The sequence below is a fragment of the Grampus griseus genome, assembly GCF_964374135.1.
Source record: "Grampus griseus genome assembly, chromosome: 16".
Taxonomy (NCBI): Eukaryota; Metazoa; Chordata; class Mammalia; order Artiodactyla; family Delphinidae; genus Grampus; species Grampus griseus.
In genome coordinates, this window is record NC_139010.1 from 8,252,471 (window position 1) to 8,265,711 (window position 13,241).

The window sequence follows — 13,241 nt, forward strand, 5'->3', positions numbered from 1 at the left end:
AGAAGACTCATTCAGCTGGCGTTTTATGGACACCCTTTCTGTCATTATCATTAGCAAGACAGAAAGTCACAATGTCACAAATAACATTAATCAAATTTGTAAAACATAGAAAGAGAAAACTGGGCTTTACTTGGCTAACAATGTCATCTGCAACAGTAATGAAAATTCTAATTTCTTTCATAAGACTTAACAAATGTGAAGACTTCAGACACGAGAAGGTTATATATATAAAAATGTAAACTGACTGGCTACATAAAACATCCATCCACTTCACATCATGTCCAGACTCCACTCCAAAACCATTCCCCACTCGTGGACTAGATTTCCTCCTCCCTCTCACCTACTCAAGCCTTTATTCCAGCAATGCTCGCTTCTCTCTCCTGTATCAATTTTTCTGCCTCTACTAGATTGAGTTCTACCAGTATAGTGTTATTTCTAAGAAAACGCTGTTACTTCTCCCACTTAAAAAAACAGAAGATCCCCTGGCCTCACTTTCTCCACCAACTACTCCTCCCCTTGGCAGAGAAACAGCCTAGAATGTTTTATACCCAGACATTTGGAACCTTTTTCACCTCCTCTAAGTGTCTGTTCAAATGTCACCTCAATTACGTTACACTGATCACCTTATTCAAATTTATAACCTGCCCATCCCAATTCCCCCGCCCAACCTTACTCTTATTATTTCCACAGCACTTACAAATTTATCATACTACATAATTTACTTAATTCTTCTGTTTTTTTCTGTATTGTCCATCTCCCCGCATACAAGAGAATATAAGCTCTAAAGGCAGAGGGGTTTTTTTGGCTACACCGCAGGGAATGTGGGATCTTAGTTCCCCAACCAGATATCAAACCCATGCCCCCTGCAGTGGAAGCGCAGAGTCTTAACTCCTAGACCGCCAGGGAAGTGCCCTGAAGATTTTATAAATACCTGTTTTGTTCACTGATATATCCTAAGTACCTGAACAGTGCTTGGCACAGTTCAGATGCTCAATAAATATTTGTTGACTAAGTAAGTGAACTGAATAGGTTTATTTCTTTTCACTGTGGTACTTCTGATTTCTATTTCTCCTGAAATCACAAAATGTATACAATCAGTATAATGTATACAACCAGTATTAACCATACCATTATACCTAAGGCTCCTTTTAACTTTATCTTTTAGTGGAGTTTAGCCAGGAAATTGTTTACGTAAGACTAGTACTCAATAAACTGATATACTAAAATAAATGAGTATCAGAAATACGTTAAGGGAGCAAAGATAGAACAAGCAGAGAGTCTGCTTGGTGTTTATTCCCCTCTGACACTGTTGCTTCTCTGGTACCAGGTATGTGTTCATAGAGCCACAACAAAATAACGTACTGTCTCTGAAAATGTCTGATGATGCCACTGGAAACAAAGCTAATTACATGAGAATGTTTACTAAACAAACTAACAGCTAGACACTTAAAGCTGATCACACATCACTATTAACTGTAAATTAATTGTAAATCAAGTAAGAAGAACTTTAGACAAGACACTTGCCAAAGAATATCAGATAATGAGGTACAAATATAAAATTGAGGCAGAAACTGCAGAGGCTCAATCTCTGAAATGAAATTCGGACTTTAATGATCCTTATTCTTTCAAACAACTCAGTTTCAAATTTTGTACAGTAGATTAAACATCTGTATTAGTATCAGGAAGACTGAACACGTGTAGCTTCTTAGAGATTAAAACATACAGAACATAAGAACATGTACAGACTTAATAGAAGTGTTTTAATTTTTTCCCAATTTTTATCAAGAAGGAAACTAGAATCAAATTCTCATATCAGAATAAAGCAGTGAATAATATAAAGAACTTCTGGACTTAGATACTGGTACTGGTTGTAAAAATGTTGTGAATATACTAAAAAACACTGAACAGTGAATACTTTAAAAGGGTGAATTTTACATGTGAACTATACCTCAATAAAAAAAATTTTTTTAAAGGTCTGCAGACCTGTATACCAGGTACAAATCACTAATTTATTGGGTAAATCTTAGCACTGTCACTGGGTAGAACCTGTACCCACAAATAATCTCTAACAAATATCATTATAAGCCTTATTTTGCTTTATCCTTTTTCTGAAGGATAACAGCAAGTAGACTGCTTTCCTACAATAGCAGTTGCATATCTACTTTTGCCAGGTTATTGGAAAAAACTTTTGAGGGAGGGGGCACAAATACTTCTATAATTTCAAAATTCTATTCTTTAGGTAGAATCAAAGAAAACCTCTGCATACAATGTAAATTATAAGGGCAAAATTCACTCAAGTTATACATAATCAAAAGGATCAATAACTTGCTTTAAAAAAATTAAGCTAGAGGATGATAATCTTTAAAAAATAAAATATCTGAATATATTAGGATTAAAAGCAGAATATAAATAAAACAATTAAAGGAAGGTATCAAAAATAATTTTGGGGGCTTCCCTGGTGGCGCAGTGGTTTAGAGTCCGCCTGCCGATGCAGGGGATACAGGTTCGTGCCCCGGTCCGGGAAGATCCCACATGCCGTGGAGCGGCTGGGCCCGTGAGCCATGGCCGCTGAGCCTGCGCGTCTGGAGCCTGTGCTCCGCAACGGGAGAGGCCACAACAGTGACAGGCCCGCGTACCACAAAAAAAAAATAATAATTTTGGAATAGCTGGAGGCAGATTAACTGGTATGTATGTAGATTAACAGTTCTTAAAAGAAAACAAAGGTAGTGATATACCATTGCAACAATGGAGTCTGGGGAATCCTGGGAAGAGATAACCTTATTTATCTTTGTACAAATTTTAAACGGCAATCAGAGAACCATAATGAAGACCTTTTTGAGTTGAGTAATGGAAGAGGAAATGAAGGTCAGATAAATGACCTTAAGATCCAGGTTCCAGACTTTGTTGCAGAAAATCACTCTGAAGAAAGGGGAGAAAGAACTTTGAGGAAGCGTAATTTAAGGAGGTGAGCACTTTAAACTGTGGTACTTGCCTGTGGCACTTACACACCAAGGCTTAAAGCACTAAGCATGAACATCATGGCGTCTGTTGGCAGTGAGAAGGAGCACAGTGGTGAGGCGGAAGGAACAGCAAGCAAAGTAAGACTGCAGATGGGCTGCGCTTCATTTCCAACACCAGTAATTCTCAACCTTTCGCCTGCCTTCATACTTTGCCCATGTACAACACAATCCCAACAGCAAATCTTTCATTACACACAGATTCTCAACAGGAAAATCACTAACTCAGAATGTTTGCTAGAGTCTTTAGAAAGCAAAGATAAACTTGCTCAGTGACAACTGCACGCTTTCTTCTCATATACAAGAAAGGGAGACTTCAGCTAAGAAACATAGCAGACATTATTTTAATAGACTATAATTTTCGGTCTTTTTTGGGGGGAGCCGCACTGCACGGCTTGTGGGATCTTAGTTTCCCGATGAGGAACTGAACGTGGGCCCTTGGCATTGAGAGCATGGAGTCCTAACCACTGGACCACCGGGGAATTCCCGTTTGGTCCTTTTTGTAGACCATTCTATGTGAGATTCCATAAATTATCTTATTTAAAAAATTTTTTTACACTTCTGGATGACATCTATAGAAAGGTAAAATATGTCTAAATATTAGATGCAATTTTTTTCAAAATTAAAAGAATTCTTGATTCAAACACTGTTTTCCCTATAATATGTATATAATATACAATACAGGAATACTGTTTTTAAATTCATAAAATATAGCCCAAAACAGTCCTTCCTGTTGGACATAAGCACTAGTAAGCAGAATTTTTACATACTCACCTATAAACACATTTTTACATGTAAATGAAATCATGTTACATACTAGTATTTCATTAAAATTTTTTCATTCAATACACGATGATGATATCCAGTACGTACATAGTGATTATTTACTACTTAAACCCTTTAAAGGACAGAATTCATTTCACCTTTGCAACAACTCTGAGAGACAGGGAATACTATTATCTCAATTTTACAGATGAGAAAATTGAAGCATGAAAAGACTAAGCATCCTGCCCAAGGTTACACAGCAAAGAAGTGGCAGAGGCAGGAGTCAAACCCATGCCATTTTGCTCCACTGTTCACACTCTTTTATTTCGGGGGGCGGGGGATCGTGCGGCATTCTGGACCTTAGTTCCCCGACCAGGGATCGAACCTGTGCCCCCTACAGTGGAAGCACAGAGTCTTAAACCACTGGACCACCAGGGAAGTCCCTACTGTTCACACTCTTAGCCACACTTCCACTCTCAAGAGCTGGAGAAGTGGAAAATCTTTGCCAATGAAATAAATTTACATTAAATACACCCACACCTCACTGTTCTGACATCATCAATCATAGTTAATTAAGTTGACTAGGGGCTTCCCTGGTGGCGCAGTGGTTAAGAATCCGCCTGCCAAGGTAGGGGACACAGGTTCAAGCCCTGGTACAGGAAGATCCCACATGCCACGGAGTAACTAAGCCCGTGCACCACAACTACTGAGCCTGCGCTCTAGAGCCCGTGAGCCACAACTACTGGGCCCGCCTGCCACAACTACTGAAGCCCGCACACCTACAGCCTGTGCTCCACAACAAGAGAAGCCACCGCAATGAGAAGCCCGCGCACCGCAATGAAGAGTAGCCCCCGCTCACCGCAACTAGAGAAAGCCCACACGCAGCGACAAAGACCCAATGCAGCCAAAAACAGTAAATAAATAAATAAATTTATATTAAAAAAAAGAGTTGACTATAAAGCTACGGGAAGACCCTAATGATCAATGGTAGATAAAATTTTAATTCACAATTGAAGTTATTTTCAGAGATGTCAAAAGATTTAACCTATAAGTGCTTCAGTGAATATTTTATGGCAATATAATAGCCCTCTGAAAAAATTGAAAACAATATTAGATCACAATAACATCTAGTAATCACGAGAGGACTCTTTCATACTAATAATGCCATTACACATTTTTCATCTATCTTCCTTTCTGACTAGAAGACTCATATTTTCAAAGTTATACAAAGAAAAGTAAATAATAGTTACAACCTCAGTATCCTAAAAACAATCAAGTGACCAGCAAGTTACACTGCAAGTGAGAGACATTTTTCACCTATTAATTGAGAAAAACATTTTCTAAAATATTTAGAGAGTTAAGTGAGAAAAAGAAATGCATGGCCCAAATCACTAGTAGGAAAATAAGTAATATTAAATATTTTTTCAATGCAAGGATTAGTCTTTTAATTTCCTCCCTCAAATGAGTCATTATTTATTTCCTGTTAAAACTCATTTGGAAAGTAACTGTAGTACTCTAAATAAAAAAGAGTCAATCAATTGAGTGGGAAAAGGCCTATGGAACATGGGTGAGGTCAAGTCCTGGTCCCTTCCTTCCTGTGTTCCTTGGATTAGTTGCTGTCTCTGAGGCCAATTTCCCCAATTTTTAATAGGGATAAAAATAATACCTACCTTCATGAATTCGCTGTAAGGCTGCAACTAAGCTATATGAGAGAGAGGGCTTACCCAATTTTGATCTCCAAAGCTTAGCCACTATTAGATTTAATACCTAACTCTATTACTTTGAATGAAAGCATTCACTTACATTACAAGTTTCAATAATTCAAGTCAATATTTTTAATAGCTACTCTGACAATATTTGGCTCAGGCACATTAAATTTTTAAAAATTTTATCTGAGTAAAATATTCAAAATCGTTTTTAAACAATTTAACCTCCAACAGAATAAATTAAAAACTACATTCTCTTGCCCCATCCTCTCCCATTTTCTTCTGCTCTGTGGAAGCAACTGCTTTTAACTCTTTCAGCTCTGACAGTTAATACCTTATCTCTAAATAACAGTCCTATACCACTATTTCTATATTTATACATTTTAGACGTCATTGTATTGACTTCCTGTTGTTTTAAGGACTTAACTTTTACATTTAAGCAACCTCTCTACCCTCCATCCTATTACGATAGTGTTCTTTTCTTATATAATTTTGAGGGGAGAAACTAAGCACCTTTACTATTTTTTTCTCTGTTATCATCATATCTTTAATTTCCCCCCAATGTTCCATCATACTAGATAACAAGTCCTCCCTTTAATAGAAACTTCCATTCCTCCATTCTGCATTCTACTGACCACTAACATCTAGTGTTACTATTGAGAAGTCTGATGCCATTCTGCTTCTCACTCCTTTGCAATAAATTATTTTTTCTTCCTGAAACTGTTTGAAGATTGTTTCTTTCTCTCTGATGACTTGAAATTTCATGACTCTTTGATCCTGTGATCCTTTTTAATTTAAAGCCTTTTGGAGCCTAAGCACATTTCATTGAAAGTAATTTGTTAAATATGCAGAACATGTGTCACAACTGCAAGAAGACATAAAAATAAGTAAGATAGTTCGGCTGTCAGGAAGATTTAAATTACTAAGAAGGGAAAACAAACACGACAGTGATAATAATAGGTGAAATACTGTCTATGACATTAGATAAATGCAAAGGATTTAGAGAGCTCAGAGGAGAAAAAAAACATGTCTGTTTTTAAGGAAAGAGTGGGGAGGCACAAAATGGTTCACATAAATGTGGGAGCATTTCTGGTTAAGAACTGAAGAATGAGTGAGCCGGTGGCATGGAAGGGTGGCATTTAAGACAGAAACAGCATGAATAAAAAACATGACATCAGGAAAACAGAGGATGTATCATTCAGGAAATATTGACTAATTCCATTTTGACAATGACATCAAGATACGTGTAAGGAGAAATGGCAGGCAGATAAATAATATAGCTGTTAAAGTTGACTGAGCATGGAGAACCTCAAGCACCCATGCCAGAGAGTCTGAAAGTACTCTTCCATTCAGTTAGCATTTTGCAAGTTACAATTTAAAATTAATAACTACTAAAACAATACTGGAAGGAGAAATGAATTCAGGTTCAACTAACAGTTATGAAAATGGACTTACATATGATTAGATCTTCTTCCTCTATTTGTTTTCTTTCCTATGACTGGAGTGCCAAAATGTTCAGGGTTGGTGAGTGGGAGCTGGTCTAATGTCTGTGGGTAGGAACATAAACCCATCAAAAGTTATTACGTTGCAAGCTTCTTTTTCTTTTTAAACCAAATCAGTTTAAGAATATGCTTAGATTTTGAGATTTAAAACTTCCCCTGAGGGAGACAAAAATACAACTTTCCTAAAGATAGAAAACTCTCATTTCAAAGATATTAGAATAAAGATGAATGAGCCCATGGCTGGAAAAAAAAAAGTGAAAAGAAATTTAGTTTTTCTCTCTAGATAATTTCATTATCTATTTGAGGATTGACAGACTCCTAAGAATGATTAAAACAAAACAAATAAAACTCAGTGGAAACAACAGATTTGAGAGATAAGAAACCTATGTGCAAGTACCTAACCCTTAGGTTGGGCCAACAGCAGCTCGAATTTTTCTTTGCATATAGGGCATCCCAATCCATAAGATAGAATTCTTAGGAAGTAACAGAAACGAAATTATCAGGATAAGCATCAACTGCTTGAGAAAAGGGCTTCAGATATCCTATATTATGACTTTGCAAACATTTTCTGCAGTAAACCTTTCTCCCCCGACCTCTGACCCCACCACCCCCGTCCCTTGCGGCTTGCGGGATCTTAGTTGCCCAACCAGGAATCAAACCCGGGCCCCAGCAGTGAAAGCACCTAACTACTAGACGGCCCGGGAATTTCCTGCAAGAAACCTTTTTTGAAGAAAATGTAAAAATCAGTTTTTCTACAGTTAATATTTTATTTTCCCTTCCTTTTTAATCTGCAACATCCAGTACTGTGCTTGGTATGAAGATAATAATCAACAAATGAACACTTCTTTCTTCTGTTATCACTTCTGTTATCAACTGGTAATTCATGTCAACCCTTTTATCCCTCACCCCATTCAAAAATAATGATTTCCAGGGAAGGAACTGGTTGTTGGTTAAAAGCAGAATGAAGAAAAAGGGATTCTGAAATCCCTTCGTTTCTCCATATCAGAGACTTCTTGGATTTTTCATGCCATTATTTCCTGAAAAGGTTTATATATCTAAAAAGTTAAGGTATCAGTCTGAAGATGCTATCCCAACTAATTCTCTGAATGTCAATGTTGGTAATATTCTTACTTTTTCTGCATCTTAATGATTTTCCACAGTTACTATTCCTTTTATTCCTCCATCAGAACCTTTGCTATTGCAGATACTTTTATGAACACAAGGGGAACTAAAGAGCCCAGAAAAACTGTCAGAGTGGAAGTGAGGGTGAGGAACTACTTAGGATAAAGACTTCTCAAAGTTACAAACAAGAATGTTATGAAAGGGTGTCCATCAACTTAAAGATCAGATATCTAAATACAAACTAATGTTAATATTTAAAAGAAAAGTTTTAACTTTTATTTTTAAAACTGAGATAATTTTGTTGAAACAACGATGAACTAAAACATGAAAGGGGGAAGCATATTCACCTATTTTGCATAATTTGGTAGAATATATGTAAATATATTTAAGGTACATATAGATATCCAACAACAAAGAAGACAGTACAGGAAAAAGGCAGTAACGATAGACAAAAATCGTAACTTTTATAGGGCTGAAAACCTAACCTTTCAAATTTAGTTTGTAAGTCAGGCATTTAAAAAATATTTGGAGGCAAAAGCTGGCCCAAATACAGTAATATGCCAGACAAAACCTCTTCAGAAATGACCTGTCATTAACTCCTAATTATACTTCCCAAGGGTGAAAATTTCAAAGTACTGTATTTGGTAAACAGGAAAAATAAATTAATTTGGCTTCATTTTCTGTCAAGCTAACAAAAGAATTAAATGCCCCTCCCCTAAAATTAAGGCTGCTCTCTTGAAAGCAGAAATTTCTATTAAGTACTGTCATTTCTATTTTAAGTATCTGCTAGTCATTTCACTTGATTTAGGAAAGAAAATATACAGGATTTCTGAAGAGTTATCTAGGAATCACATATAGGAATTCTCAAATAAACCACAATCTCTCCCTAGTATGTAAAAAAGAATTAGAATAATAGGAAGCAATATCTCTGTCCCTGGCCCCAATCCTGGAAAGCAGGATCACCTTTATTACACATGACAGAAAAGAGTAAGGGGAGGGTAGGATTTGTCCTGTCTTAAACCAACAGAGCAAAGCCAGAGACTCCTGGCTATATCAAAGGCTCAAAGAAAATTCCACAGGGCCGGGGGAAACACGCTGATAGCCCTGTTACCTAAAATGGGCTGCAGGAAATACGGAGCTGGGATTTCATCTAAATTTTCTTCAGAGTTTTCAACTGCATGTAGTAAATGCACAGAGAGAATACCAGCTGATAAAACTACTTTTGGATAATATTCAAATTATGAATGCTCTATAGAAATACCCAAACACTCCAACAGATGTCAGGAAACAGGCAACATCCTCACTAAGCTGGTTATGGCTAGAACCAGTGATTTTGGTGCGGGAATTCAAACTGACTGACCCGCTTATCATCATCTCTTATCGTGAAAATTTTGAATTTAAGTCTTTGTTTAGGTATGAAGCTTATTAATGGGATTAGTGACCCCCAATACTGCCAAGTGTGATGTGGCTTTTCACTCAAAGGCCAAAGTTATTAGTAATAATAACAATTCTCTGAGCAAACTTCCAAAAAATTAAAACTGTTTTTTGAAAATAGCAGAAATATCAAATAAGGGAAAGAATATACATAGATGGTAGATTAAATATACTCCTGGCCATGTCTCCACAGCTCCTAGTACCCTTAAATTTTTATATTTTTGATTAATTAATGCTTTGTCTCCTTCAAAAGCAAAAAGAAGTTACCCAAGGATAAATTCCACATCTACTTAGCTTACCCATGTATTCCCAGTACCTAGCATAGCACGTGGCATATGGCAATGGGTAAGGAATAATACACCAGTATTCCAATACCCTCTAGCAAAACATGAAGTTCAACACACATAGTCACACACAGTAAAACCGATCCTTCCTGAAGTTAAAAAGGATACATTGAGCTACTTGCTCTTATTGCTTCAGCCTTTATACTACAACTGTCTTATGAACAATTCCAACTTAAAATTCTCCTGGCAAATACAAAATTAGTATCTTCGATATTTCTCTGGATTAAATACATAAGACATATACCTTCACTTAGGTGAAAAAAAATCAAGTCTTCAAGTCCCCATATTCATTAACCTACTATAATTATCACATGTTCTAACTAAGGGAAATGAAATTATTTCTAAGAATTACATAAGCTCAGAAAGAATTCTGTTACTTCATCAGTGTAAGAAGCCAAATTCACTGTACTTGTCCAAAGCTATATGTATTTCCTATATTTAAACCTTCACAATTAATTCATCAAATATTTACTGAAGGCTTTTGTGTAGAAAACACTACTGGGAAAAGGAAAGCCCATCAAGATGACAAAAACTTGGCTATTCCGCCAAAACAGCTTACAATTTTATAGAAAAAAAGATAAAAGTAACCAAAAAGACCATAAAATAAAAATAAGAGAAGTGGAAAAGTATCAAAGATATAGAGATCAAATTTGGTTAGAGAGCTCATGAAAGACAGTCATGAAGGAGGAAGCCTTTCTCATGGCCTTGAAAAGAGCAGGGCTCAGCAGAAACCAAGAAAAGAAAGTATGAGCCATAATCTGGAAACACCAAGTAGTCTTATAAGTCAGAAGTACAGGGAAATAGCAGAGTATGAGACTGAAAAGACAGGCCAGAATCATAATACAGAGAATCTGTCCCAAATTCTGAGTTGAAATGGGAATTCATTTACGGGAAGGGAAAATAAAAAAAAACATAAAATAAAGTCTAATAATTTAAAAGAAATATTAAAATTCCCCAAAAAAACACTGTTCTAAATAGTTACTAGAAAAAAGAAATCTTGGTTTGGCCACACTGTGCATTAATTAATATTCATAGGCTGGACTAGAGAATATAACGCTATTTGCAACAAATATGTCCATTTTTAAAATTTTGAATTGCAAGTTACTGATTTACAAAACTTTGTGAACCCTCCACTCTTAGTAACTTAATAACATCTTTCAATTTTAGAGCATGATTTTGGTGCCAAAAAGTGCTGGTTTGAGAACCAGTTCTGATCATCACTTTCATCAACTCTGAGCTGGAGATAAGCATTGTATCTCCCTCATAATGTTGTAAATGCAAGGATGTATGTAAAGCACTAAGCAAAGTCCCTGGCAAATATGAACACTTCATTTATTCATCCAGCTAATGTTTATTCAGTTCCTACTCTGTGCCAGCCACTGTTCTAGGAACTGGGAAAAAAGTGGTGAAGAAGACATACAAAATCTCTGCCACTGAGACACATTCTAGTGAGGAAGGCAGACAATACATAATTAAGCACATATACATATTTTGGTGGTGAGAATGATCTGGGCTATAAAGAAAACTAAACCAACCTTAAAGAGCTATGAGGAATGGAAGGGACTATTTTAGAAAGGGCAGTCAAGCAAGCCTTCTTCAAGGAGAGGCTATAGTAAATGTCAGTGGTTGGCAGCAGGAGTAGTTAGGGATGGCTTGCAGTATCTACATAGCCTTTAATGATGATGGGGTTCAAGTAGATTACAAATGAGACATCTCTTTTCTACAATTATTTACAAATTAAAGGACTCTATAGAAAAGTTGCCTAACGGTAATAAACAATCCCGTTGTTTTTTCTTAATGGACAAATGTTAAAATACATTTTTTTTAGACAAAAAATCCCACAGAGAACCTGGTACTCAAACACAAGGCCTTAAACAGGTTTCACAGACTACACTCTCATGCTGTTATGTATTAATGAATTTTCCTGATTAACAAGTAAGCTGCTTGAGTTGAGAAAGCAAAACTTTCCTGCCCCCGGTACTAAATACTAGGACATGTTCATTCGTTAAGTGATTACTTACTTCACTTTCGGCAAAATGCCTCTCTCCTTTCAGGCACAGTGAAGACCGTCTCAGTGTCTTCTCATCTCCATCATCAAAAACTGTGAGAAGAGGTAGAAATGGCAACTACTGAAGGGTTTTTCAAAGATTAACAAAATGACATAAATTATCATTTAACTTTCTCAGTGCAAACAGAGCTATTGTTTTAAAAGATTAGATCTGAAATTCAGTACACATTTTAAGTTTTGTAGCAAACAACTTCAAGTGTAGAGTATGTTTTCCAATTTCTAGGGAAAAAATATATATATACCTGTAATGAAAACATCTTCCCTGGAACAGAAAACATCAAATGAAAATAAGAAGTTAGCATTTCAGAAAGAAAGCTTTTAAATGCTGATTAATCCTTCTCAATATGGTAAAGAAAAAGCAAATTTTCCTATAGGTAAATACTGACAAATTTACCTAATAAACAAAAAATAACAGTACCAGTTTATATATTCAGACTGCCCCTAAAAATTACCCTATTTTTATTATTTAAAGCAGTGTTTCTCAACCTCAGCACTACTAACATTTTGGACCAGATGGGGACTGTCATGGGGACCTGTGCACTGTGAGATATTTAACAGCATCCCTGGCCTCCAGCCACTAGATGCCAGTAGCACCCCCTTCCCAGTTGTGACAACCAAAAATGTCTCCAGATATTGTCAAATGTTCCCTGGGTGGCTAATTTGCTCTCACTTGAAAACTGCTTAAAGTACTAAAATGTCCCAGAAAATTTGTTGTAAGTTTACATATATACAGAATAGATGTACACTTTATGATATAATAATCTTAGTATATACTACATTCCTCACAAATCACGGAAAGAGAGTACCTCTATTTTAAATAAAGTTACCAGGCCTTGATTTTATAAACAGAGGTTTTTGCCAAAAAAACAAAATTAGGTTCTTATATATAATGTGAGCTTTTACATCACAAGAGACTGGATAAATAACTCTTCGTACTTTTTAAAAATGTAGTAACTAAAATAGTCAATGATAAAAGTGTCAATCACACCTAATTATCAAACAGACTTAACGACACAGAACCGCTCACGGTCCTGTAACCTACACAAATGCAAATATATCCTTAGTCTTCAAAATCAAATTTTCCCTCTCCACCAGGTTTTTGTTCTCATACCACAAAACGTTATCATTACTATTTGAAAGCTCCATCAAATTCTGACATCACCAAAGACATTTTACTAGATGTTTACTCTCATCTCTGAGATCATTAAACAGTAAGAATTTTTACCATTCAATAAATAATACTGGGATAATTACTCTGTTATCAATTTGGAAAAAAATAGTAT

General features: G+C 36.0%; 1 protein-coding gene across 4 annotated transcripts in view; it reads right to left on the reverse strand.

Moving 5' to 3' along the window:
* The window catches only part of ARID4B (AT-rich interaction domain 4B), a 126,609-nt gene that overhangs the window by 57,064 nt on the left and 56,304 nt on the right, over positions 1-13,241 (reverse strand). For all 4 annotated transcript variants that reach the window (XM_082673418.1, XM_082673417.1, XM_082673415.1 and 1 more), the window contains exons 6-7: positions 11,912-11,991; positions 6,944-7,035 (exon numbers count right to left, since the gene is read on the reverse strand). In XM_082673418.1, the coding sequence (XP_082529544.1) occupies positions 6,944-7,035; positions 11,912-11,991 (172 nt within the window). The remainder of the gene's footprint in view (positions 1-6,943; positions 7,036-11,911; positions 11,992-13,241) is intronic.